The sequence below is a fragment of the Aulonocara sp. 'chitande type north' Nkhata Bay genome, linkage group LG7 (genome assembly GCF_057382095.1).
Source record: "Aulonocara sp. 'chitande type north' Nkhata Bay isolate Kocher_YH1m ecotype deep benthic linkage group LG7, A_spYH_male_GT1.1, whole genome shotgun sequence".
Lineage (NCBI taxonomy): Eukaryota > Metazoa > Chordata > Actinopteri > Cichliformes > Cichlidae > Aulonocara > Aulonocara sp. 'chitande type north' Nkhata Bay.
Genome location: NC_141350.1, coordinates 46345697 through 46359430, shown reverse-complemented (window position 1 = coordinate 46359430; position 13734 = coordinate 46345697). Strand labels below are relative to the sequence as shown.

General features: G+C 41.1%; 1 protein-coding gene across 4 annotated transcripts in view; it reads left to right on the top strand.

Annotated features, from left to right (window-relative positions):
• The first annotated feature begins 9702 nt into the window (after positions 1–9702).
• The window catches only part of LOC147325981 (mediator of RNA polymerase II transcription subunit 13-like), an 89428-nt gene continuing 85396 nt past the window's right edge, over positions 9703–13734 (top strand). Inside the window, exons 1-2 of one of the 4 annotated variants that reach the window (XM_086300787.1) lie at positions 9703–10331; positions 10743–11371. In XM_086300787.1, coding sequence (XP_086156913.1) covers positions 11300–11371 — 72 coding nt within the window. In that variant the 5' untranslated portion in view covers positions 9703–10331; positions 10743–11299. Of the gene's footprint in view, positions 11372–13734 lie in introns of all 4 variants that reach the window. The other 3 variants (XM_086300788.1, XM_086300789.1, XM_086300790.1) reach the window with 3 other exon arrangements.

Here is a 13734-nt window from a genome sequence, read left to right as displayed (position 1 = left end):
TATTTCCAACTTGAAAATAAAGTCCAAAGAGAGTATTTGATTTGAAAATGTGGGGTGAAATAATAATAGCAATCAACACTAAATCATTTAAAAAACAAAAACAAACATCAGATATTACAGCTAGGAAATCTATATGGTGTCATTAAAAGACCTACATTCTGCTATATACAGGGAAATAAGGGTCTTCATTTTGATAAATGATGACAACACTGCCTTTTATTCATGTGGTTCAGTATTTATTCTGACTCTAGTATTGGTATTGGCTCAATACTAGCATGACAGAACTGCTACGTTGTTTCTATCCTCTATGTTCAGCATAGCTCGCTTAATTGTTTTAAATAAATTATTACCTTTTTGGAAATGGAAAAAATACACCTCAAAGACACACTGTGAAATCTGCCTGCACCTTTTTCTGTTGGCCGTCACGTCTATTTTATTTATAGCTTATGAAACATTTAAAAGAACAGAAGTTCATCCAAAGTGCTTTAGAAACAGACGCGTTACATTCCAGGTCTCTAACAAACCCAGTTTCAAAACACATGAAAAGCTAAAAGGTGTTTTGTCGACTTATTATTGTGGAAAGTAAAACTCACAGTTATTTAGTCATCATTGAAAGCTGTTCAGAATTTGCAAGTTGATGATATGATTCATCTCATAAGTCATGACACACTCCTTGCCCCCACGTTAGCCTCCTTTATAGGTTAAGAATATTGGTTTTGGTATCAGTGATACTGGTCCTGTATGTACTTGGTGTCAGTGTTGCCAAGGACTACCGTGTGATACAGTCTGTGTGCTCTGTATGCTGGCAGAACTCTCTCTCGTTCTCTCTTTGTGAAATGAATTAGGAGAACATGGAAACTGAGCAGACCTTCAGCAATACATTATGTATGAGAGCGCTTGAAGGCTCCTGCTGAATTCTGTTCAGGTGGCATCAGAGGGTGCAGCCAAGTGGAAATGTTGCCGTGGTCACTTCAAATCCACTATCTGTGGTAATCTTTCTACATGAAAAAGCCACACATGACTCCAGCCATACTCTTCCACAACGAAACCACGTTTCTATAGTGGCCGCTGAGGATTAAAGGCCTCGCTCTAACCTCCGGGCTATCTTCTACCCTGCATAACTTTGCAGCTGCTATTTGCAATGTAAATTAAAATCTATATTTTGTTTACCGTCTCGCACTTGTGTGTGCTAATCAGCTTCTCTGCATCGTTAGAGGCTCGCTGCGTACACCCTGTGCAGCGGTGAGTGTGACAGCTCGACGTAATTCTAAAAATCAGATAACCTACCATATGATTCCTCATCTTCTGTTGTTGCGCGATAACATCTAATTTCCCCATCTCTTGAGTCATCTTACAAAGACATCATCTGCTCATCGTGAAATCAATATGCTGCGGAAACACCATTACAACAGTCTTCACAGCGTGCTTGAGTGAATCACTCGAGAGCTGAGATGAAAAACGCACACACGCAGGTACACAAATACACCGTCTCCTGTGTCCTTGCATATAATAAGAATAATTCGACTTTCGGTGTGTAATTTAAGTTTGTCTCATTGCACATTCAGAAAAAAAGGTAATCAGGAGATCGGCACCGGTATCAGGATGAATTATGGTGGGTTCATAGGGGACAGAGAGATGTTGTTGGTGAAAGGCACAGTGCTGCCTTTAGTAGTAGCAAAAAAATCAAAATATTAAAACATGCAGGCAGTGCTGTCCCCTCACTGCAAAAAAGTGGGTTTAAGAGACAAGCAGGTCAGGTAGGGCCGCTCTGTTTCCTCACATGTAGATGCTTCCACAGTCCAAAGTCCCGCACTTGAGGACAAATTAAAGGAAAAACAGGAATAAACTGCATGGGTAAGATGATGAGTCCCAGAGTACTTTAATGGGGTTTGGCTCTGATTCCAAAGTTCCTGGAAGTCTAGCGGAGGGAGAACGAGGATCACTCTCATGAAAGACATTCCCTCATTTGGTGCTTTGATGGATGGTGGTAGACAGCGCTGTCTGACGCATCAGGCTAAAATCTCCCATGGACATTCAGCTGGGTTGCATAAGATCCACATCATATTAATGCTCATCAAACCATTCGGTGACTCCTCGTGCAATATTGATGGGGCCATTGTCATCCTGGAAGAGACCACTTCCTACAGGGTAGGGATGTTTCATAATGGGATGAAAGTAATCAATCAGGGCAATTTACTTAATTTTTTAATTTTATTTAATTTTTTACAATAACCCTTCATTTTAAGGAGACTATCTGACCCAAACCATGCAAACAAAATTCCCAGATCCTCCAGTTTCCCACACAGATGGAGCAGAGGATCCTGTTTTTCCCTTTCATTATTCACCTTTCTATATGCAATGACTAACTGGTGATTTTAAAGTAGCTCTAGGTGCAAATGAATGACCATGAATTGTTGTCTCTCTCTGTCAACCCTGTAATGGACTGGTGACCTGTTTGTACTGTACTGCCACCTTTTCCCAAAAGTCGGCCGTCAGCTTTGCAACCCTTTAAAAGATTAGTCAGTGGCAGTTACTGAAATTATTTGCTTTACTACTGACAACAGAAGAGTCAACCACCATGCTGGCGTCTCTGTGAGACTTTGAGCTAAATGCTAACACAAGCTAGCTCATAATAATAACGGTAACACTCTGATGCTGAGCAGGAACAGCACAATGTTTAACATGCTAATGTCTGCAAATTGGCACTAGACAGAAAGCAAAGCATTGAACCAAAGCATCAGAGAAAATAAAATATGGATGATGGTGGTTCTACACGATGGAGTGGGGCTCAGAATCACAACTGAGAAGTGAAATAAACAAAAATAAACAAAAAATCTGCATCCCTTGATATGATAAAATAAAATAATCTGCCTCCATCTCAGCCACGTCTCTCTGACTTTGTCTCCAAATTGCCCACCTGCCCTCTGATAGGCTCATTTCCAATCTTCACATCTCTGCCATACATCATACCAGGTCTCTCTATTATCTTGTAAACCTTTCCTTTCAGTCTTTGCTGTTATCGCTCTGTCACAAATCACCCCTGATACTCGTCTTCACCTGCTCCACCCTGCCTGGACTCTCTCCTTTGGGTATCTTGTGCACTGTCTATCGCTTTAGATCGTTGAACCCTGGTATTTAAACTCATTTACCTTCCCTACCTCTTCTCCTTGCACCCTTCCACCTGTCTCCTTTTCACTCACACATATATTCTGTCTTACTTGACTACTGACTTTCATTCCTCTTTTCTCCAGTGCATGCCTCCACCTCTCCAGCATCTCTTCCACCTGCTCACTATTCTCACTACAGTTCACAGTGTTGTCTATAAACAAACATCAGTCCACAGAAACTCCTGCCTGACCTAATCTGTCAGCCTGTCCATTACCAGCAAACAAGAAGGGGCACAGACCAGCTTAAACCCATGTGCCAGTCCTACTGCACTCCACACCGCTGTCTCGCTGCCCCATCCTCACCATCGCCACTTCTGACTTCCTCATGCAGTACCGCAGTTCCTCTCTTGGCACCCTATAATATGCTTTCTCTAGATCCACAAAGACAGTGCAGCTTCCTCTGACCTTCTCTATACTTCTCCATCAAAACTCTCAAAGCAGACATCACATCTGCAGTGCTCTTTCTCAGCCAACTGACTGTCAGCTCTGTTTGTAACCGAGTTTCAACAACTCCTTCCCATAGCTTCACGATATGGCTCCTCAGTTTTATCCCTCTGTAGTTACTACTCTGCACATCAGCCTTGTTTTTAAAAAATCAGTACTGGTACACTGCTTTTCCATTCCTCAGCCCTTTCTTACTCTCCAGGATTGCCCACTGCCCTCTCTCCAAGACATATTCATACCTGCACAGGTAAGTCACTAGACAATTTAATAAAGACAGTAAGATTCATCTTTTTGGAAATATGAATGTATGTATAAAATAACTGAGCCAATTAATAATGTAAATGTTGATCACCTGGCTTTCAATAATCCGATGGTGCACTAATAAAAGGAAAGGTATCCTCTCAGTCATTAGGATTCATCCTCTAAGAGGAAATGTGTATGCAAAATCTGATGGGGATGCTTTTACTGTCTTCTAGATATTTACACCAGTGATGGATCAAGTGACTGACCAACATGCAACGTGCCTATATGCAGACATTTAAAATGGATTGTCTTTAGAATATTTGGCTCTGGGCCTATGATGGCCAAGTTAATATGCAGTAACCTGAAGTGGAGCCCAGCAGCTAGACAGTATCTTCCTAAGAATCAAAGCAAAATCAGATTGAGCAGTTAAAAACAATAACAACAACGAGCCGATGACAGCCTAGGAGAAGTCAGACCTGTAGACATCCCCTCTTTTAAAGTCCCTCTCTCTCCTTCTCTCTCTGGCACTGCTATAATTTTCCCGGGTGAAATGATGGATGAGGCGGTGTCAGCCCATGTTCATTATAATGCACACTATCTATTCTTCTCAGCCAGACTCTCCGCGCTCCAGGAAATGCCAGAGTGGTATTGGACCCATGAAGAGAGGCGAGAATCCCATCTGATTTTACCGAGAGGATTTGCTGCTAGGTGCATGTTAACTCAGCACACGGTAATTCATCAATCGCTAATGAAGATACTGCGAGGCGACTGCTCATTCTCAAAAGAAACACATTCCTCTCTGGCTGTGAATGATGAACTCCCTTTGATGCCCATAATCCCCTGCAATATGCTCGTCTTGAATTAATAATAATGTGGATGGCGGCCTTTGTGTGAAACATTTGGAAAACACAGCAGTGTTTGTCCCTGAAAACTGATTTTCACAATCACATTCAAAGTAACGTCTTCATGAAGTGTAAATCCATGGCTAGGAATGTCTCTAGTTCTGCCTTATCAAAAGCAATCAACTACATGTGCAAGCTGTATCACAACCTTAAAATACATTTCCTGTGGGTGAAACATGGCACGGTGGTGCAGTGATTAGCACTGTCACCTCACAGCAAGAAGGTTGTGGGTTTTAATATACTGGCTGGCTGACTGGGAAATTTGTGTGGAGAAAGCATGGATTGCTCTATTAGCCCTGCGACAGACTGCTGTCCTGCCCAGGGTGTACCGTGCCTCTCGCCTGTGACAGCTGGGGTGTCCACCACCACTATAACCTTAAATTGGATGAGCAGAAGAAAATAGTTTTATGGAGGTGGCTTAACAAGATGACAATTATTGGTGTTTTTCTATTATTCACACCCTTATGTGACCATTTTTTGGCCCTCATATTAAATAAATAGCCTAATTAAAGTATATATTTTACAATCACGCTTGTTAACATGTCAAATTTGTAATTAACCGTGTGCTACTCTTGATTATAAACGTGACTAAAATAACGCAGTGGATGTGGATGTTATTTTTTGACATGTACCTAACCCACCCTGGCAAAGGCAGCGCCTTCCCCAAGTGTCAGCTGCCTCGGCAGCAGAGGAGGGTGACCCAGCGCGCCGTATAAACACTGCTCAGTACTGCCTCCAGGAACACTGCAAAAAGCACAAAGTACTGATTTGGACTCCAAAGATCCCGATCAGATCAAGTGACCGTGAGATTTGCCAGAACAAATGGGATGCACAGATATCTCACCACCCCATGAATCCAAAGGCTCTGCTGCCCACATTCCCATGGGAGGTCCTGTGTCTGTGCCCACATGAGTCAGAGCTGTTTTGGTATCACAGGGGACAGGGCTGATTTCTGTGAACAACTTTTATTTGCTCCACAGCAGTTTCACAGTTATAGGAAATGTCTTTGTTTGTCATTGTTCATGTGGTGCAAACCTTTTCAAGCGTATTAGCAACAGAAAAAAAAATCTTACTGATAAGGATGTTTTCCAACTTAAACTTTGGCTGTTATATCTCATCATGAATATTTAATATCACTAATAAATATTTAAGAACCGCAAACACATTTTTTAGGAGCATTAATAAAACTTGATGTCCTGACTGATATAAAGCGTCCTTTTACATGTCAGGAGACACACTTCCTGAATAAAGCGCACACGGATGCACGGCACATCTAAACAGATTGTCCGGACAAACATATTATCTTTAATCACAGCAGTAATGCTTCCTTTCTCCTCGGTCAGCAGGGGCCTGACAAAGGGGAAATGTGTGGCATATTGAAATAGATTTATTCAAACTGATAGCATCTCATCCTATCAGCTTCACACCAAGTGGGCCAAACAGTCTTCAAAGCCTTTAAGGGTGTATTGAACAAAAGAGGGGGGAAAAGTGTCCAAATGAGTTCTGGATCATTCCAGGAGCAAAGGGATCGATAACCACCAGGCTAAGCTCCTCTCGCTCATCCATCTGATTCATATCTTGCCCTCTCTCTGCTTTTTTTTTTTTTTTTTTTGTGCAGATATGAGAGGAATCACCAGACTAAAGGCTTCTGGTCTGTGGCAATATGTACCAGCTTCTGGCTGTTTTCTCAAATACGTAAAGCTGTATGTAGTGATTAATGTGAGAACTGAACCAGTGTCAGGATGGACTAGATAAGTCAGCATATTGCGATCTTCACTGGAAACATAAGGCAACAAAGGGAATATACAGACATCCGTAAATAGCTCTGTTAGATCTGGAATTAGAGGTAACGTCTCTTGTGTGGAAAGGATCTTCTGATTAGCCTGGAAGTGCCACTGAGCAACTGTTTATACACTTCAAATAAGGTTCAGATGGCTGCAAATTTCGTGAAAAGTTTGCATCATGTGTCCACCTGACAGTCATGACTCACATGATTAAATTAATCAAAACACTACATCAGTCAGTTATTGTTAGTATTATTACAAATACTGTTTTATATTACTAATTTCTTTTTATATATATTATTCATGTATGTCACTTTTAGAATGCGTCTAACGAGTCATACAAAGGCTGTGAGACACTGGTGGCCTTCTCAGCTGCTTTTTCTCTATAGATAACATCTCAGTTCAACAGAGGGAAAATAATACACGGGCAGGTGGTTTTGTAGTGTGTAAGCACTTAAAAATCATTATATGACTCCAAATGAAAAAGTCAGATCAGGTCAGTGTTCAATGACATATTTCATTTTTCTGAGGGCGGAGAGATGAAAAGCTTTTGGGCTAAATAAAGTAACTATTGAATCTTAAGGCCTCTAGGGGGATCCACATGCAAAGGTCTGCATATTCTTCTGTTTTGAGCAAGAGCAGCCCAGTTACTTCAGTGTAGTCAGAAAAGACTCTTTTCAGAAAAAAAAAGAGCATCAGGTTAGCATAACTAAGTAACTGCTGAGCAAGATTAAAGACCGAATCCAGTTAACTTTGATATCCAACCATAAAGAAAACCCAAGCAAATATAATGCATGTACAGCATGTGAGTCACTAACAGTAACACAAATATTTTATGTGCTGACTTCTGAATGGCCTCTGCAGTACAAGGAAAGAGTGTCTGCATAATAATGCTTTGTTCTTAAGCCTCAAAGGAGACTGCTTGACACAGGACCTGAACCGCATGTTTATGGATGGAGTTTACAAAATCTCTAACAGCACACTTGTAATATAAATATAACTTGTGTACACTGCATTGACAGAATAATAATCAGTACATATTATTATAATGCACTTCCACTGGATAGATTAAATCAAGCAAAAATTGGAATATTTCCAGGCAATTTCATGTCTTTGGTATTCTGCCTGGAAACCCGAGTAAGTATCAAATCAAATCAAATCAAATCACTTTTATTGTCACATCACATGTGCAGGTACATTGGTACAGTACATGTGAGTGAAATTCTTGTGTGCGAGCTTCACAAGCAACAGAGTTGTGCAACAATACAATAACGTAAAACAAGCAAAATATAAGAATGGCTAAATCTGAGACTAATAAATATATGTACAATATATAATAGTATATGCATTACTGGATGTGTATACTAAATATGTTTTTCTACGTGTGTGTGTGTGTGTGTGTGTGTGTGTGTGTGTGTGTGTGTGTGTGTGTGTGTGTGTATACATATTTTACAAATTAAATAGAGTAAACAATAAAATAAAATATATAAAAATATACAGAGTTGGTTGAGACATGTGCAAAACAGAGGCATTTATATACAGTGTGGAGTGCATAATGTTGAAGTAGTGGAGGTGAGGTGTCTATGACGTGTTCAGCAGTCTGATGGCCTGATGGAAAAAGCTGTCTCTCAGTCTGCTGGTTCGGGACCGGATGCTGCAGAACCTCCTTCCTGATGGAAGCAGTCTGAACAGTTTATGGCTGGGGCGACTGGAGTCCTTGATGATCCTCCCCGCTTTCCTCAGGCAGCGCTTCCTCTTGGAGGGAGGGAAGCTCACCTCCAATTATCCGTTCAGAGCGAAGTATTTGTGATGGGTTGAGTTTGTTGGCTTACTTAAATTTGAAATTAAAATTTAACAATAGCATGAGATTCTTTTCAAATTATTTATTTGATCTATTTTCATGCTAAAACAATAACTACACATATTACAAAGAAAAAAGCATCAATGACAGAATTTGCTAAGTGTGTACACAATTGTTGATCTTGAGAGGAAACCAACAAATCTCTATTCAAACCAGCATTTATCAAATGTGTGGCCTTAATGTCTTGGAATATGTAAAGCTGTAAGAAAATTACAGAGGTGCTTTCACTTTTAATGCTGTTTTAATGTATAGTAAAAGCTTTAGCAAACTATTGCCCAGTTGCGAAAGCCTGAATGGGGCCGTATCAGCAGGCTACTATTATCTCCCAATATTAGCTATTTGTTGATCTATCATTAATAACACCTGATAGATAAAAATGTAAAAAGCAAAGAGACGAAAGAAACACCCTTCAGCATAGTTTGTTCACCACCAGGCGAATAACTTAATAACTAACAGGAATTCGGTATCTTAATTTTAAAAAAAAAACTGCTTGACTGTTTTCTTTTTTTGTAAAACTGTACATTCGAAAATTCATTGATGACAGCAACAATTATATTTTAGCATTAAAAATATATTCAAAATGCATTTTAGCATTTTTAAATGTTTTTAAAAATAAATATTTAACTTTTTTGACACCATACACTAAAACAATAGTTGAAATATAGTAGTAAGTAGATATACAGTTAAACAGCCAACTCAACATGACCTTGGTTCTGGCGTCTTAGGCCTTGGGGCTAGGGTGGGGTTCATGGTGGACTTGACTCGTGATAACCTGTGTGTCTTTCAAATCTTGGCTGCGGCCCTGAATACAACCACTCTAAATAACTCCCAATCTTTGGTTTGACTCCTATTGAGTATTTTCATTTTTTCGCGTGAGACAAGCCTCAGAAATGTTTTCAGATTATATGTGATGCACATGCTGAGTGTAAGACTAACCTACATAGATATCTCTTATGAAACACTGTGTGCTCAGTAAGTCATTCTGACCTCTATTCTGTCACATCCTCTGTTGTGAGAGCACAGATACATTATGTAACCAATGCATCACAGAATGACACCGTGCAGTGATAAAAAAAAATAATATATATATATTTAATAAATAAAATAATAACCCTTCACGGCGCGTTTCAGGCAGAACAAAAGATCACAGAAACAAAGCGCACTGTCGCGTCCGCCTCTAATATCAAATACACTCAACTACTGTAATCCTGGACTTTGATCACGTGAGTACAAACTTGGCCAAATGGAAAAGGCGAGTCTCGGGTAGTACGCTTCCGACCGCCATTACATTACAATGCGCGGTGGGCTGGACGATCGTGCGCGAAGAAACGCCACAGCGCTCGGCGTAAAACAAACAGACACGGAGGGTGAGAGTGACACATTCGGGCTGCGCGCACGTATACACTTCCATAGCTGCATAATAACGCCGTCTGAGAGATAAACAATGAGGAAGGAGTCGCCGCCGAGGAAACCAAACACGCCTTTGAGGATTTAATTCAATAGCGAAAGAGAAACAGGAGGATGCGCTTTTAAATGCCGAGGTGGTGCTTTATGAGACATTTCAAATATCTTTATATCTGCAGCATGCAACATATTCTTTATGTCAGCAACGGGCGCCAGACAAGGACGGACACTTCTGCTTGAACTGTGCGTTTTTAAAGAAATCCTACCTGATATATGTATTTTTTTTCTGGTGTGCAAGACTGAGGCTGTTGTGGTCGCGAGAGGACGTTTCGTAATGATACAAAGCTGAAAGGAAGGAAGGATTTTTTCAAACCTCCGTCTGCACAGACGCCTGTTTGTCGTTTTCCTGCTGGTGGAGTGAACCCTGCAAGAAGAGTTTTTTTCTTGTCTCAACGCTTTGACTCATGATTCAGGCTAACTGAGGAGCCCGCTCGACTTTGTCCGTCCTGCCGCGGAGGAGCACTTGGTTGGTTGGTTGGTGTGTGTTTGTGTGTGTGTGGAGGGGGAAGCTTTTTTTAGAGACCTCTCCGTCTGCGCTCCCGTTTAATTCAAGAGCAACAGAGGGATTAAACATTCCTGCCCGCACCACCCGTTTGTGTGTGTGTGTGTGTGTGTGTGTGTGTGTGTGTGTGTGTGTGTGTGTGTGTGTGTGTGTGTGTTTTCACGCACACTGGGGTTACATTATTGTGAGAGGAACGGTTGTGACAAGAAAGACGGCTATAAATAGCACACGCGATTCTCGAAAACTATCACAAGTGGTGCATCAGCTTGTGGAAACGGAATCAGATATCCTGCGTGCTCCTCAACTTGATTGTTTCGCAGTGCAGCGATTATATTTCAAGAAGTTTTGACTCTTTAATTTTTTTGTTTGTTTTAGGAGGAGGAGAGGAGGTAGGCTGTTCCCAGAGCGAGGAAGAAAAGGGAGTCGTCGTCCCCCCCCCCCCCCCTTACAAATGGATTACGGTCATTTAATGATGAAACTATCCGCGGAGAGACTGATTTGGAAACAGGCGAATCTTCCTCGGGATTGAAATGGATACATTTGTGCGCTCTCCGGCTGTTGACAGTGATCAGATTTGGAATCGCCCGACCTGGATTGTAACAATGTTGTGATCCCCCGCACACGCTTGGATATATCAACACTACAACACAGGCTTTTTTTGTTTTTATTTTTTTAATGCATTTTGCACTTCTTTTTGAAAACGCCCATCCGACCACTCCGAGCCTATTATCCGGACCTCTTGTGAGGTTATAAACCTGCTTGTTTTTTTTAATTTCATTTTTTATATATAAATTGTTATTTTTAATTTTTTTTTTTATATTTTTGGGGGGCAGATTCGTGAGGGAACCGATTTGTCAGCCCCTGCTCGGTGTTTGATAACCGATGTAGGATTTCGACATGCCCTGCGCTGACGACCCCAAAGGCGGACCATTATGACTACATCGGCGAATTGGGTGGCTAACGGGGCAAGCCTTGAGGACTGCCACTCCAACATCTTCTCTCTGGTACGGTATTAATAAATCATGTTCGTCACAGACACGCGAGGCGGCTGTGATGGACAAGTCATAAGACAGTGGGGAGGCACGCTTTAATGTGTGTCTGCTGTACGAAGGTGAACCAATCGCTGATGTTGTTATTAGGCAATCATTAACACGGGTTAGTGATTCGGAATAAACAGCATATTTCACCACTGTATGCCTGATATCATAAAAGGAGGGTTTAACGAGGATAATTCAACTTTGCTATCACATTTTCAAACCAAAACAAATCTCGTGGCGCTTTAAAACGCAGGGTTCAAATGCTACTACAACTGACTGGTCAATTATTTGTGTATTTGCATGTATCTGGCAAGTAAACAATAGATAAACAGTCATTTATTTTCTCCCTATGAAGAGCACAGTGGCCATTATCCTCCACCCCCTTTAAATAATCATTTCACTGGAAATCTTGCAGGAACTCTAACGCATTGCCAAGCAACTAACTTGGAAAGGAGCCCTGCTGCTGCCGCTGTCAGATATCTCTACAGCCAGAGAATAAAGCAAAAAAACCCCCCCCAAAAAAAAACAAAACCCAAAGAACCCCCCCCCCCCCCCCAAAAAAAAAAAAAAAACCAAAAACAACAAAAAAACCAAAAAACCTCCGATTTTCAGAAAATAATAGTTTTATGCATGGCGCTGCTAGAAAAAAAAATGCTACCTATCTCATAAATTGGAAAAAGAAGAAGATCTGAGAATGAGAATTAGTGGAATAATTGTCTCACAAGAGAATTTTTTTTCAAAGCAAGAGAGATCTTGACAGGCAGCATCATGTATTAGGCACACAACGGAAGCAGCACTTTCACACTGAAAACAAGGTGTTTTTGACTCTCCAGGCAGCAGCATTTTTGCAGAGGGTGGAAGAGAACCGAGCGGCGGTGCTTTCACAGTTTTTCATCCTGCAATCAGCGAGTTAACTGTCTTACTACAACAGGCAGCCAAGTGGAAAGGCATGCGGTAGACTGAGCTCAGGCGCAGGCTGCCGCTGAGAACCACAACAACATATGGGTCCTGGGGGCTTTTCTTTAGGTGATCATGCAGGTTGTCGAACTGCAACAGCAGTTGGGACCCTGTTACACTACATACTGAAGTCATAGGGGCACATGTCACATGATTTAAAAAGCACGACACAAAACAGGAGATAGGGGAAGAATAGACTTTGTAGTTAGCACAGAAAGTCAAAATGAATCATCACTTCTTCTTTCTTGTGTACTTGAGTAATATTGGTGTCTGTAACTGGAACAAAGGGGGGGATTTCGAGCTATTTGAGACGCTTGTTTGGATTGCAGTTGCACAGAAACACTGGCATTACGCTAGAAGTCAGCCTGTCAGAAAAGAAAACATCGATTGCCTCTCTGTCACCGTGTCATTCGCGGATATTCCCTTGTGTGTGCGTGGGTGTGTGTCGGGGGAGAGAGCTTGCATTCACTCGCTGTGGCATTATTGGCCATCGTGAACATCCCTTTCAAACGCAGGGAGAAAGACACCATCCATCAGCTGACTTGTTTAGAATATTTATGACTGGCTGGTGCCTAAGTGGTTGCTCACTGGCAGGACTCATGCAGTTCCAAGACGGGACAAAACACTAATGAGACACCGAGTATCCTGATTAGAGGGGATGATGGAGACAAAGAGACAGCAATGAAGAGTTGCATTTTGATGCTCATGTGACAAAATGCGGCAGAGGTGGAGGTTGAGGTGCTGTTAATATCACCCGAAGGGAATGAAATGAATCAGCAAACAAAATCTTCAGCATATTCGCGCTTATTGTTTCCTGCAGGCGTCGCTTTAATGCAGAAACGGTTATTGATTAGTGGATGGAATATTGATCAACAAGGAGAGTAATTATTACCTTTATTTAACCAGGAAGTCCCAATGAGCTCAGATCTGTTTTACAAGGGAGGCTTGGCCAAGGTAATCAATCACAATATAATAAATATAATATGTTAAAAAAAAGAAAGCTACAAATACAACTTAAAATACAAGATCTACAGCATAATGTAGAATATATAAATACTCATAACATTTAACATGCACAGGTCTCCTGCAGTGCATTCATTCCTTATGATGCTTTTAAACTCACCACTAGATGCAGGCATGATGGAGATGAGGTCTTTCTGTCTGAACTATAAGCACATCAGGAAACAACCATTTAGAGGAAAGTAGCTGGTAACTGTTACAAAGCTACAAAGGTAGAGTGGAAGCTTAGTTACTATTGCTTTGTAGATTAGATGAACCAGCTACTCCTATTCTTCTGATTTTATGAATCAGTCGAAGGCAGCATCAGGTTTTTTTTTCTTTTTCATGACAATAAAACTGGCTCTGAGGTGGGA